General features: G+C 42.1%; 1 protein-coding gene across 1 annotated transcript in view; it reads right to left on the bottom strand.

The window, feature by feature from the left end:
• Nucleotides 1-262: 262 nt before the first annotated feature.
• CPQ (carboxypeptidase Q) overlaps nt 263-14,373 on the bottom strand; it is a 157,466-nt gene continuing 143,355 nt past the window's right edge. Inside the window, exon 7 of the mRNA XM_075706260.1 lies at nt 263-423. Coding sequence (XP_075562375.1) covers nt 263-423 — 161 coding nt within the window. The remainder of the gene's footprint in view (nt 424-14,373) is intronic.

The following is a 14,373-nucleotide window of genomic DNA, read 5'->3' as shown; positions in this document are numbered from 1 at the left end:
ATAGTCAAAGAGGTATCAAACCTTCATCAGAAATCTAAAAAGTACTTAAAAGAAGAAATTTTAAGTGAATATCACAATTGGAAGATATCAGAACAGCAAAAAGAAACAGGAATGTGTAGAAGAGCATGTACTTTGAGGAAAACAGACATAATAATGCACAAAATCAGGGCGAAAAACAGAATTTCCCACAGCTGTAGACCACATGCATTAGTGGACTCACAATCTTTACTGAAGAACAGAAATCGTCTTTCTTGCTGTTTTATTACCTTGGCAACATCTCCTCCATGTCAGCAATTACATAGGAGACAACAGTCCAAACAGCAGCACAGAGATTCATCTGGTTTGGATCCTGAACTGTCATTGTGTCCCCTTGAGAATGATGAAACCAGAAGTATTTACTGAGGTCATCACGTAAGCTGGCACCTACACAGAAAAATGGACAATATTCCATTATAGGAATACAAATATTTAAAGAGGAATATAAACTTGAATCCATTCCTGGGCTGTTTACAATTAAATCCACATGCAACTGTATAAACTTCCATATAATAACTGCACAGAGCCATGGCATGTGCAGTTTGTAGGTTTTAGGTTAATTGACTTGAGTGAGCACGAGGCAGCAAAAATTCACACCGGGGAAAAGCCGATCTTTCCCTGGGAGACTCGTTTCCTCAGCAACAGTATACATCCATTTTCCTCTAAGACTACCAGAGTCCAAGCAGGAAAATCCCTACAGTAACCCCCACACAGCAGCGCTTCCTCTGATCTCCACTGCACTGCTCTGATGGTGAGTTATGACTGAGTTACGGATCCTCTCCTTGCTGTTACTTGTGTTGGGGAAAGCAAACTTTGGAATTTGCTTCTGCTTTTGATCCTCTCTTCATCATGAGGATGTGCTGTTTCAGAGCAGTTTTCCAGATAACCTGGGGTAACCCAGATAGCTCAGGGCTACATTACCCTCGCTGTCAGGCGTCCTCACCAGCCGGGGCAGAAGCAAGTTGGGTGAAACCACAGTTCTAAGCTTGTTTAGCTTAGAGAAGAGGAGGCTGAGGGGAGACCTTATCGCTCTCTACAACTCCCTGAAAGGAGGTTGTACTGAGGTGGGTGTTGGTCTCTTCTCCAAAGTAGTTAGCGACAGGACGAGAGGAAATGGGCTCAAGCTGCGCCAGGGGAGGTTTAGGTTGGAAATTAGGAAAAATTTCTTTATGGAAAGGGTGGTCAAGCATTGGAACAGGCTGCCCAGAGAGGTGGTGGAGTCACCATCCCTCGAAGTGTTCAAAAAACGGGTAGATGTGGCACTTTGTGACATGGTTTAGTCTAGTCTACCCTTGATTGGTTTAGTGTGGACTTGGTAGTGTAGGTTAATGGTTGGACTGGATGATCTTAAAGGTCTTTTCCAACCTAAACGATTCTATGATTCTATGATTCTTCCCATTCAGGAACAACTGACTCCCTCTGGGGGCACATGGGCAGGGAAAGGAGTACTCTTCCCCGAGTCAGCTGGGCTCTGGGAGCACAAATAATTCTGGTGAGGGATCACTCAAGGCCCCAGTGCAGACCAAAGCCAAGAGGAGCTGGAGAAGCTGCTGCTCCACAGGGCACTGCAGCAGGGACACCAGTGGGGTATTTTCACTCTGGCCATTCTCCACCTGGTCCAGTCCCCACCAATCCTCTCTGACTCCCTGTCCCCTTGCATTTTCTTCTCTCCCAGTTCATTACTTCTGCCTGTTCTTCTCTGCTTTTATCAGCATCCATCTGCTTTGTTTTAATTGCAACAACCCTCTCATCACAACAGAACTCCACCCCAAATTTTGAAAATAAGTAAATGTGATGTTTTCCCCCACCACACTGATTCACTGCTTCCAGTTCCTTTGCCTTGATTCCCTTGGCCTGCCCACTGATCGGGGCTAGGGAGGTGCACAGCTCCCACCTAGCACAACAGGACCCCCTCCTTGCTTGGTCATCCCACCCAGAGAACAAGCACCAGTGTGAACTCATGAGTAAGAGCTATGGGCCCGGGGTGGAAACACAGACTGAGGTTACTCCTACCATGCCAAGAAAGACAGAAAAAAACCAGGATTGCTTGATTATAAAGATGAAGTAAATAAATTATTCATATATTTATTTACACACAGTGGAAATCAGTATCAGATGATGAGGGCTTTGATAAACTCATGTGTGCTCATAAGACTTATTGTTATGATTTTTCTTGGTTTCCCTGAGATGCCTGAAGCCTTTGAAGAGAATGAAAACAAAGTTTCTCACAGCATAACTGTACATTCCTATAATATGTATCTTTTGATCACTCGTATAGCCATTCAGGACAGAGTCCAGCTCTCACTGTGGTTAACAGGCATGTTTCTATCGCTGTAATGGGAACTGACTTGGACTGCTTATTTCACTGCTATTTTACAGAGAAGGAAAAGAAAGATAATGCATTTTGTAATTCCATCCAAGATGAAGATCCCTTCATAGGAGAGATGATATGCAGAAAGACCAAATGCTGTAGCATATGGTTATACAGTGTTGTGATTGATTTTAAGAGGCTCTTCTTGCTCTTAAGAGACTTGTTTGATACTGACTTGAAGCAATGCAATCTCACAGAAGTCAGTGAGTAGGTTACAGGTGCTGAATTATGTTCCAATAATTTTAGCATTGAATTTATGTCAACTCATATTCACTTTTAAAATTTGATTCTGAATTCTTTTAAATATACACAACCATAAAAGGGTTGAACTATGATAAATCCTTTAACTGATGGACTTCTGCACTACAGACACATAACAAGTCAAGCCACTGAGGCAAACCCATTACAATTTTTGAACACTTCTATAAGACTCAAGACAAAAATTGGTTGCCTGGAATTTGTCATAGACATTGCACTAATCACAGTAACTATGGATTTACAGAATAGCGTTTTATCTCTGTGAATGGAACAAGGATAAACATCCTTTGCTTTGTAATGTTTAACTCCCTGAAATGCTGAAACAGATTTGCTTCTCTAAACGGATTTTAAAAATCAGAAAATGATCTGACTTTGGCATCATCCAATTACTGCACAAGAAACATCAGAGTGTGTGAGTAGAGAGAATATTGAAGGGTTCCTAAACTGGCCATGCTGTCTCTTTCATGTCTTGGGCTAGCACTGAAGTCAGTGACCTGTAAACATCTTGTGAGACTAAGAAAAAGACCCTAAGAAAGCAGTTTTATCCTACGTAATTAGAAACAAAAGTGAAAATCCATGTTCTTGGCTTTGAGCACAAGAACAGTTTACAGCCAAGGGCCCCACGCAAGCCTCTAGACAAGAAACACCCTGGGGCACAGATATGACTGCAAGCAATTTTCACGTCTCCTGCTCCAAACTTGAGACTCCTCCATGTTGATGTTAGCTGCCCGGAGATATTTATGGCTTCCAGAGGTCTCCAGGCTGCGGCAAGCCACTGAATAGCGCCCTTTCACCAGTAAATGCATCCAGGAGTGAGAACAACTCCTGCAGATAACCATGAAGAAGGAAGTTCTGCGGGGCTCCGCGGACTGCAGTCATGTTGGGTTACCTAAATAAAGTCCGTGGGATCCTACAGCCCCTTTTCTAAAAAAACATAACAGAAGAAGCAATGCTGTGAGCACAAACAGCCATCCTACAGAAGGCAGGGGCAGGGAGAGAAGAAATCTGCGTTAACACCAAACAGTGAGGTTTCAAAGAACATCAGCTGGCTGACCAAACTGGATCCTTGGATAGTCACTGTATTATTAACCCTTCTCAAACAAAATTTGCCTGGAAGCCAAACATGCCACTTCCAGAAGCTTGAAAGAAACTGGAAAAATTTACCTAGACACAGGTTTTAAAACTCCAATTGCTAACCATTTCATTCTTTCACCTAAAATTGATCTGGGGGTGGGGAGTGTTGCTATTAGGCAACATTTCTCTCAGGAACAACAGCCAGCAACAAATGGAGGTTTATTTTGGCCAGCTACATAAGCTAGCAGTCAAGTAAAACACATGAGCAGGCATGTCTCACAGACCTGCTATAAATTATTCACTTGTCTCCATGCTAGCCACCTAGAAAGGGGATAGTGTACAGCCTTACAAGAGTCTGAAAGCTCTAATTAAGTACTTAAAAATCCTCAGATGGGAGGTGTTATGTAGGTATGTATCATGTGTTTAATTCTGATTTCTAGGTGGAACCAATACTCAAACAGAAAAACGAGCAACGGGCTGGGTGCTCCACTGTCACGTTTTATGTGCTTTGCTGCTTTCCTGTGGTTGCAGAGCAAGAACACCCATAAAGAAAAAAGGGACGTTTGTCAAACACCCCTCTTTAATTGCCCTTTTTCAGTCTGTTCACATTTACAGTGATGCAAATCACATGAAGAATACTGCTGGCCAATAAGGAATTCAGTGAGAAACTGCTTCTAGCTACATGTAGTAGATGTTGTGGCATGGAAACAGGGAACGTTAAAAACCACTGCCAAAAATGCTGTACTTATTATCTGAATGCATCAAAAATACTGGAAATTAAAAACTGAAAATAATTAATCATTTGCAGCTTCAGTAAGATAACATACAGATAATTCATCATTCCATTACAAAGTGGCAGGAAACCCTCTTTAGTAGAGCGGTCCAGTTCAGTTACCTAACGGCAGCCATTTAGTGCCACTTGCGATCCCTCAGGTGCCTGGTGGGAGCTCTTGGTATGGGTCTGACAGAGAGGCCAGAGAAGATATATCTCATGTCCGGAGCAGCTACTGGGGCCAAGCAGTCCACTATTTGGTAGCATGACATGCGTGTTTCAGGAACTTAAAGCAGGGTTCTTCTTGTCACAGGGAGGCACCACCCTACTTGCCATTTTTAGGAAACAGCTGCGTAAGTAGGGTCAGAGACAAACACTCAGCAATGCCTCTGACTTCTCAGGTTGGGCTTTCTGGTTTCTTTGTTGTAGAGGTTGTGGGGTTTTGTTTTGTTTTTCTGCTTTCGACTCCTTTGGAGATTATTTCCTTATACGTGATCTATTAGGGAGCCTGCACGCTGAGCCAGCTGCAGATGAAACCACTTTTGTCCTCAGGTTACAGAGCAGGGCAGCACTTGCCAAACAGATCAACTTACTCCATAAATGTAATAATTTTAAAAATAGGTACCACCAGCATATGCTCTTTTGTGACCAAATGCCTTGAAAACCCAAATTGCACTGGGGTCTTGGGGTGATACTGATGTCAACTGAGCTGACAAAATCATTGATCACAGGGGTACCCACAGCACAGCAGGCAGGTATCCTGTATCAAATCCAGCTCCTAGGAAACATATTGATCCTACATATTGCAGGCCTGCTACACACAATTCAAATATAAGTACTATTTACCCCTTCTCCCTTCCCCAAGAGCTGCACCTTCTTTTAACACTTGCCATCTTCCAAGCTTTGCCACCAAGCGCAAGTGTTTCTTCATGAATCGGTTCACTGTCATGCGGCTGTGAGAAAAATAACACAATGGTATAAAACTGCACCAAAGCAGTCCATTGCTTTTTGTTTTGTTAATGTGAATTACGGTCACTGGTACCAGAAGGAACAACCAACCATAACAACTGTTGTCTGTCAGCCTTTTGCTGCTACCATTGCCAACCCTGCTACCCTCTCTGTTTGTCCTGTTCTTGACTTGTCTGAGGCACTGTCACAAACATGCCATCAGGACCTTGTTTCCTAGCTCCAGATGGTGGCTACCTCATGGAGCATGAGTAAGATATGCCACCTCTTGTGCCACTGCACCGGGGGTACCATGTAAAGAAATGGCATCTCTCCATCTACCCATCTGGAGCTCCTTACTGGAGTCCAGCGCAGGGTTGCTAAGATGATTAAGGGACTGGAGCGTCTTTCATATGAAGAAAGGTTGAGAGAGCTGGGGCTGTTCAGCCTGGAGAAGAGAAGATTCTTAGAAGTCTTATCCATGTGTATAAATACCAGATGGGAGGGAATGAAGAAGAGGGACCCAGGCTCTCCTCTGCAGTGCTGACTAACAGAACAAGAGACAATGACCATGAAACAAAACACATGAAATTCCATCTGAACACCAGAAAACACTTTTTTACTGAGAGGGTGGTCAAACACCGGCACAAGTTGCCCAGAGAGGTTGTGGAGTCTCCATCCATGAAGATATTCAAAACCTGACTGGGCATGGTCCTGGGCAACCTGCTGCAGCTGACCCTGCTTGAGCAGGGGGGGTGGACAAGATGATCTCAAGAGGTGCCTGCCAATCTCAACTGTTCTGTGGGAGTCTCTACCCCATGGTGCCATTTCCTTGGCTCACTCAGACATCTCTTATAACTGAGACACCATAAACAAATTCTTCAAGTCAAGCTCATTCATGTCTTGAACTCATTTCATGAACCTCTGCATAACCAGCTATTTCATACACGGTTTGATGCACTGCATAAGGCAGGTAAAAGCAGATGCTTTGGTAATTGATACTGACAATGTATTTTCAGTAATGAGCTGTGTAAGGGTATCTTGATGAAAATACACACACATACATTGAGGAATTCTGACAAACAGCCCATCCCTTCTAGCTTCTGATCTCAGCATGAAATGCACAATGTGAATATTAATTAGCTGATGACCAGACTATTTACCTGCCTTACATGTCCACATTAAACACCAATTCTTCACAAATTAATAAACCGTTTGCCACATTTTTTTCTTGCCAACTTAAGAAGATGCGATGCTGCTATTGAAGTAAAAGGATGAATGAACCACAAAATGAATGATGAGCGTTGTCAATGATGACCACTGCTTCTTGTCAATCACCGTCAGGTACTACAGCCTTCATATGCACTGCTGTGATAAGACATCATTAGATTAAACGCTATTGCCAGATATTTAAGCATTAAAATTATTGTCATTTGTGCAAACAATGACTGGCAAATTAGTTATTGATTATCAGAATGATTACAAAGGCAGTTTCCATAAAACACAGATATCTTCAAGGGGGAAAGCATATTTTAACTCCTGAGTATTTTTTCAGTGTAAAACATTTTGCATTCCAATCCTCCCTACATTTTCTTTCTTTTCTTTTTTATATCGCAAACAGCATTTGCCAAAGGAAGCCAAATGTGAGTCTTGAAGTCAGTATACATTTGCTATACAATGGCTTCCCAGTTGTCTTTGCTTTCAAGTAAACTTCGCAACACAACTATTCCACGAAACTTTCCAATATGATGGGAAATTCCCCACTGTTTGTGTAACCTCTCTGGGGTGTGCTGGGTCTTCAATATTACAGTTAGATCTTTGGGATACTGACCTCTACATGTACATTGCCATATATAGTGAAGTTAATATACTAATGAAATACAATAACGTATAACTTTTTTAGGTTTCATTTTACAGTAGTCCCTAGAGGACCTGACAGAATTGCGACTCCACTATTTTACACAGTATATATACCTCTCCAAATAAAAAAGACTCCAGCTCGGAAGAACAGAACACTCTAAACAGACAAGAGGGACTGCAGGATGACAGAGGCACGCAAAAATGAAATGGCACATTCATTTTCTCGCAGCAGCTGAAAAAGGAATAGATGCCAGACATCTGAGCCTAGGCCAGTGCCCTGTTGAGCAAGCTGTACTACCTCCTAACAGCAAAGTTGGAAATGTCTTAACAAGGGATATTTTGCTCAATATTTCCAAAAGTTTACGAAGCTAAAAGAAAAGCTTTGCAAGATAACTTATATGTGTATCTCTTGCAACTTCCAAGTATCTATGTGTTCGAGCTTCATCTCCCTGTCAAGACAAATCTGTGTACTATCAAAGGTACTGCTTGTAGTAAGACGTTGACACAAACACCTGATCTGAAAACTTATTTTTATTTCTGCAGTGATTTTCCTGGCTACAAAAGACAGATTCCTTTTTTTCCTCACCTGTTAAATCCTGGTTTTGTTTCCTGCTTTTTCCTTATGAAACAAGAAAAACTCCTTTACTTCATTATCAAGTTAATTCCAATCTTGGACCTTTTAGTGCCAATGACACTATTCAGGAATGTACTAAGAAACTACAATGCCTTGGAAATAAAGCAAGATCTGATGAAATATGTATGTCCTTTTCCTTTACACTGAGTACTTGCAATTAGGAAAAAAAAAGGCATCACAACTTCTGTGCAGTTAAAAACTGCTATGTACCAGGAATGCATAAACTACTGAACGCAAGAAACATTCCTCTCCTCACACCAGAGTGCTAACTCAGCTTTATGCTCCTATGAAATGGAGGTATGGGGGTATGCATATGTCCACAGAGTAACCGAATCAATATCCTCTCACTTCTCATAGCTGGAGCATTGCTGCCCCGGGCATTTTAAATGGTCAAAACTGCAGGGCAGAGGTGGGGAGACGCATGACTTTTCCTTCAAAGGATATGTGTCAAAGAGCTACCAAAGGAAAAGAAACAGATAAATGATATGAACAGGAATATAATTTAATTCTATTTTTTATTTTCATTTTGCCTCTTTTAAAACCCAGCAAAGTCACAAATCTTAAATGGTCAGGCAGTAAGCCTGCTGCAGCAGTAGTTCTGTTTGGGATGGGTTGGCTGGAAGGCTCCTCCCATGCCACAGCATCCTCGGTGCTGCACGCCTCGTGAAGCGCTTGGCTGCTTGCACGAGGCGTTGCACAGATGTTTGTGAGCTGCCCTCGCTTAATTGCAGTCTTCAGAACTATTACTGTAATGAACACCCAATTATTGCAGACATGTATTGCATGTATTTTGGTGCACATATTAAACTCTTCTTTCATGGGATAACCTGTAGTTGATAGCTGGCTTTAATGCCAATTACTTCCTTATCCATTTTTCAAGTAAGCAGAGGCAATGGAGAATGCTAATGTTGTTTAGTGGGGTGCTGACAGCATTAGTTCTCCTGTCATTTAGTCCCAAATGATGAAATTACAGGCTAAGTTGCTTGAGTTTCATGTCTGCAGACACTGAAATAGTTTCCAGTACAGAGCTTATAAATAACATCAGAAGCCCTGTTGTTTCACCTCCTGAGTCATTCTCTCAAAAGTCTTTAAAATTCATAACTCAAACAACTAGGCAGAGGGAAAGCTTTCAGTCGGTTGTTTCAGTGTCTAATTAAATGCAACTACAGTGTAAGGGAGACAATATGGAGTACGCATTATTTCTTGTTTTGCTTAATGCATTTGAGAATTAATCCTCTGGATACACTAAACAGACTAAATTACAGCTCAGGATTATCACAGCTACTTTTGCAATGCATTAACCTTTCACTTATTGCGGCAGAGGACCGTTGACAGCTGGGGATTCAATCTAAACTCGCGTAAAATCCTGCAAAATGAGGTCTCCAGGAAGGAAGTTGTTCTACTCCATAGAGCACAGGTTGACTCTAAAATAATATCCTAAACAGCCCTTGACGGGACAAAAAACCCCAAGAAACGGATGAAACTTCAACAATAAAAGGCACTGGAAGCTCTTCCTCCGCTCATCCACCCTCTCTCTTAAATCAGCAAGGCTCTTTTTTTTTGAAAAAGAAAATAAAAGGGTGAGTCTCCCTAGCTGGGTATTGAACAGCCAAGCACTGCCCAAACGCGACCCCACACTTGCAGCCTGGCTACCTCTGATGGAGGGATCCTCCACTCAGGCTCACTAATCCCATTTTTGAACCTATTTACACCTCTGCCTGCCATAGCTCCCTGAGAAAATGCACTGTGTGCCCCAGCATTTCATGTGGGCACATTATGGTTCTCGCTTTGTGAGCTGCAGAAGTAGCACCCTACCCTTCTTTGTTCACGTTCTCCATACAATTGATGGTTTAATAAATTTTTATCACACCCCACCTCAGAAGCTTTTTCCCAAGCTGAAGAGTCCTCCTCATATGGAAACTATTTAATATCTCTGAGGATGCAGGCTGCTGGTGACTCTTCTCCCTTTTCTAATTCTCGTTCACCATTCCTGAGAGAAGAAGCCCAAACTGCCCACAAACACCAGCGTGTGAATGGACTTGTGATGTGACTGCGGCATACCACAACACATTACCTAAGGAAGCTTTCTGTTCCTTCTCTCTTCTTTCCCCAGCAGCACAAAACACTGTGTTTTTTACCATCCCTGGTTACTGAGTTGACAATTTCAGACAATTATCCACAGGGATTCCCAGGTCTTTCTTCTTGAAAATAACTCATCTGGATCCTGTTGTCATGTATGCATAGCACGTATACTGCATTACTCTGCATTTATTGACAACGGAATGTGGCTGGCTGTTGTATTACTTAGGCATTATCTATCACAAGATTACTGTCACATTTTCACAGTCAGCATCAGTTTTGATATGAAATATTTGTAGTACTCATCAGCAAACTTTGCCAATTTGCTATTCACTCCCTTTGCAGCTAACATTGAATTTGATGAACATCCAAAGTTCCCCCAAAAGGGGGCTGGGCAGCCTAATAAAGCCCTTCTCCATTATGAAGACTGACAATTTATTTCTACCTTCTTTTAATCAGCTATTACTCTGCAAGAGGAAAATACCTCTTATCTCACAGTAGCTTATTTCTCTAAAGGTCTTTGATCCAGGAGCTTTTGAAGACTCAACTGTACTTTGCGGACAAGATCCAACTACAAAACCAGAGGGACCTGGACAGGCTGGATCGATGGGCTGAGGCGAACTGTATGAGGTTTAACAAGGCCAAGTGCTGGGTCCTGCACTTCGGGCACAACAACCCCATGCAACGCTACAGGCTTGGGGAAGAGCGGCTGGAAAGCTGCCCAGCGGAAAGGGACCTGGGGGTGTTGGTAGACAGCCGGCTGAACATGAGCCAGCAGTGTGCACAGGTGGCCAAGGTGGCCAACAGCATCCTGGCTTGTATCAGGAATAGTGTGGCCAGCAGGAGCAGGGAGGTGATTGTGCCCCTGTACTCGGCGCTGGTGAGGCCACACCTGGAATACTGTGTCCAGTTTTGGGCCCCTCACTACAAGAAAGACATTGAGGTGCTGGAGCGTGTTCAGAGAAGGGCAACAAGGCTGGTGAAGGGTCTGGAGCACAGGCCTTATGAGGAGTGGCTGAGGGAACTGGGGTTGTTTAGTCTGGAGAAGAGGAGGCTGAGGGGAGACCTTATCGCTCTCTACAACTACCTGAAAGGAGGTTGTAGTGAGGTGGGTGTTGGTCTCTTCTCCAAAGTAGTTAGCGACAGGACGAGAGGAAATGGGCTCAAGCTGCGCCAGGGGAGGTTTAGGTTGGAAATTAGGAAAAATTTCTTTATGGAAAGGGTGGTCAAGCATTGGAACAGGCTGCCCAAAGAGGTGGTGGAGTCACCATCCCTCGAAGTGTTCAAAAAACGGGTAGATGTGGCACTTGGGGACATGGTTTAGTCTAGTCTACCCTTGATTGGCTTAGTGTGGACTTGGTAGTGTAGGTTAATGGTTGGACTGGATGATCTTAAAGGTCTTTTCCAACCTAAACGATTCTATGATTCTATGATTCTATAAACTCCTCTGAAAAAGCCCTGCTAGATTGGTGAGGCCTGACTTTCTTCAAAAGCTACACAGACTCTTCCATTACTTTTGTATTTTCTGTCTTCGCAGCCCTTCTCTTGGCTCTGTGAGCACCCTGGTTCAGTGATTCACAGATCCCTATTTAGGGGATTCCCTACTTAGGGTATTTCAATTTATAAGGGTTATATACCTGTATTAGATGTCTCTGTATGTATGTATGTATTCGGTATATTCTAATACAGTTTATTTCACTTGTGCTTTCTTTAAAGCAAGGTATATGGCTACATATATTATGTAGAGACTACTTAACAAATTTGATAGTTTTAAAGTTGGTTGTTGGATTTATAAATCTTTTACATTTTGCCTTCTCTTTTAAACACCATGTAAGAGGGATGGAAGTCATTGCAAAATTGACAATTTCTCTAATTTAGAATTCTTTTTCATGTGTTTGTTGTAAACAAAGCAAAGCAGTTAAAGTTTGAGCATGTGATTTATGAATGCCATTAAACTCTAAATGTCACACGAGGGTCAAGTGAAGTACTTTATAAGACTGGGACCCACGTAAACCATCTTTCCTAACCAAATGCATTTCTGTACGTCTCTATACCCTTTGTATAACTGCAGCATGTATCTGATGTTATAAACTTGCTTAGAAACCTGAAGTATTGAAGTGCTTGCTTCACCGCCCTCTGCTAGCCAAAGAACTTCCTGCTAACACCCAGCGGTAGACGCTTGCTCCACCCTGTGCCAACAACTTCCAAACTACCCCAGAAATTCGGTGGAAACAGCCACCCGCTGGACCATTTGAAGGTCAGATATGGTGAGAGGGAACTGTGAGAATGACCCACATTTTGAGCAGCATTTCTGTCTCCAGTAACTTTGCATTCACTTACATTTCAATCAGTTCAAGAAGCTTCCCTGTATTTTACAATTAACTATTGTAGGAGCTATTTCCTAAGTCAAACTCACAATTCAGTTTAATGCAAGCCTTCAGGTCTGTTTTCCCAGGGGATGCTGGAGATGGAAAGAAAACGTGCAGCTTTCCCTTCAGGTTCCCTTCGGGCTCTAACCTCCCCTCCCAGGTACAATCACAACTGGATCTTTCATGACAGAGTTCCTGTAGGGCCCATGCCAGCAGGTAGCTGACTCCTACAAATACCAGTATTCACAGGACACAACTAAGCAGAGCTCTCTTCCACCCAGATGGTGAACAAAGCCTGTTAATGACCATCCTGGTGCTTAACTAGTTAAGAAAAAACAAATGGTCATCCTGCTGTAAATAAAACACATCCTAAGCAAACTACAAGTCTATTATATTTTAGATCACTTGAACAGCAACTGTGCCATTTATACAACCACACCAACAGAATGAGCAATGTTTTTTACTGTCTCTTTACTGTCATACCCCATTGAGATTATTAAACTCTTCAAGGTCATGGTAGATTTTAGATGTAGGACCATTAGACAAGGCTGGAAGAATACTATGACTACGATAATAAAATATCCTTCAAAAAACCTGTTGTTACTCTGATTAATGCATACCTGAGTTTTAAACCAATGTAAGTTATTTCCTAATAAATGTTAGATGCTCCAGATATTGGTGATGAAATACCTCTTTCATTTGATCTACAAATCAGTGTATATTTAGCTAGTTCATTATTAATAGAAAAACAGAGAGGTACTTGAAACAAAGTTCAGATTTGATCTTATCGCAAGGTTCAGGGCTGTTCAGATCTGGGAGTTTTAAGCCATTTCTGAAACAAAGCTGTAGTAATCCTTCCCATTCTGGTCTACAGATCATGTTGTCCCACGGGCTGTGAACACAAAGTAGCAGGAAGGAAAATATGCAATTCTAATGAGTCTATGTTCTTAAGCAATAAATTGCATATTTGTGTCAGCAAAGCTGCAAAGAAATAACACACTTTTAGAAAAAAAGAATAATTAAGGTACAATGAAGCAATGAAGACACCTGCTGCAACACTGTCATCTGCAATTTCAGAATCTTTCTCTGTTTTAACGTTTCATGAAATTACATGGGGCCCCATTCAGAAAAGAAAAAGAGAAATTAAAGGGAGGGAAGGACAGAAATTCCTTACACCTGCTCTGACTCTGCAGTGTATCACTAACTGTATGTGGGCTCTGGCTAATCCACACAGCAGAACTCATCCTAGAAGACACCAGAGTAAATAAAGCAATGTCCCTAGCCAGCATGATTCCTTCAGCCTGTAAATTTGAGTTGCTGCGATAGCTATTTTGCCACAGTGCAAACACAGTGACTTGTCAAAATGCAAACATATTAAGAGTGAAACAGAAGTCATACAAGCTTAAAAAGAACACTAAGAGAAGCTGACAATTAATTTTAAGTTGAAAGGTTAAGCTGCTTGCTTTCAGCAACAGAGCTTCAGTCATACCAGTAAGTGGAAAGAGCATTTGCCTTAAAGACAGGCTTACTGCATTCCCTGTACTACCATGCACAGAACATGCTGTTTTCTTATTAATTTGAGGGGGTTTGAAAACAAAAAAGGTTTTCCTTCAAATTAAATCTCTATGGGTGAAGGCCCCATTAAAAAGAAAAAAAAGCGAAGACTGGGTGGGTGAAAATTTACAGAAGCAGAACAAGGCACCAGCATGTCCAGCTGCCCCGAATGCTGAGCTGTGAGCATAGCTTTGAAAATGCTCTTCCAGATGCCATCTGACTATCTCCATCTCAATCACGTTATTGCACAAATCAAGACTCAATACATATTTTTCACCATATGGGAATAAAAATGTCCAAGGCCCTATCTTAAATTATATGCTTGTGTTGCCCAGTGCAGCTTTACAGAAATTTCATGAGCAGCTCCAAATGGCACAATGTTTTACATATGATGCAACAAATGCAGGTAATTTGATAACAG

The sequence above is a fragment of the Pelecanus crispus genome, chromosome 2, assembly GCF_030463565.1.
Source record: "Pelecanus crispus isolate bPelCri1 chromosome 2, bPelCri1.pri, whole genome shotgun sequence".
NCBI lineage: Eukaryota > Metazoa > Chordata > Aves > Pelecaniformes > Pelecanidae > Pelecanus > Pelecanus crispus.
Note: the sequence above shows the minus strand (reverse complement) of the source record. Positions and strands in the feature narration are given on the sequence as shown.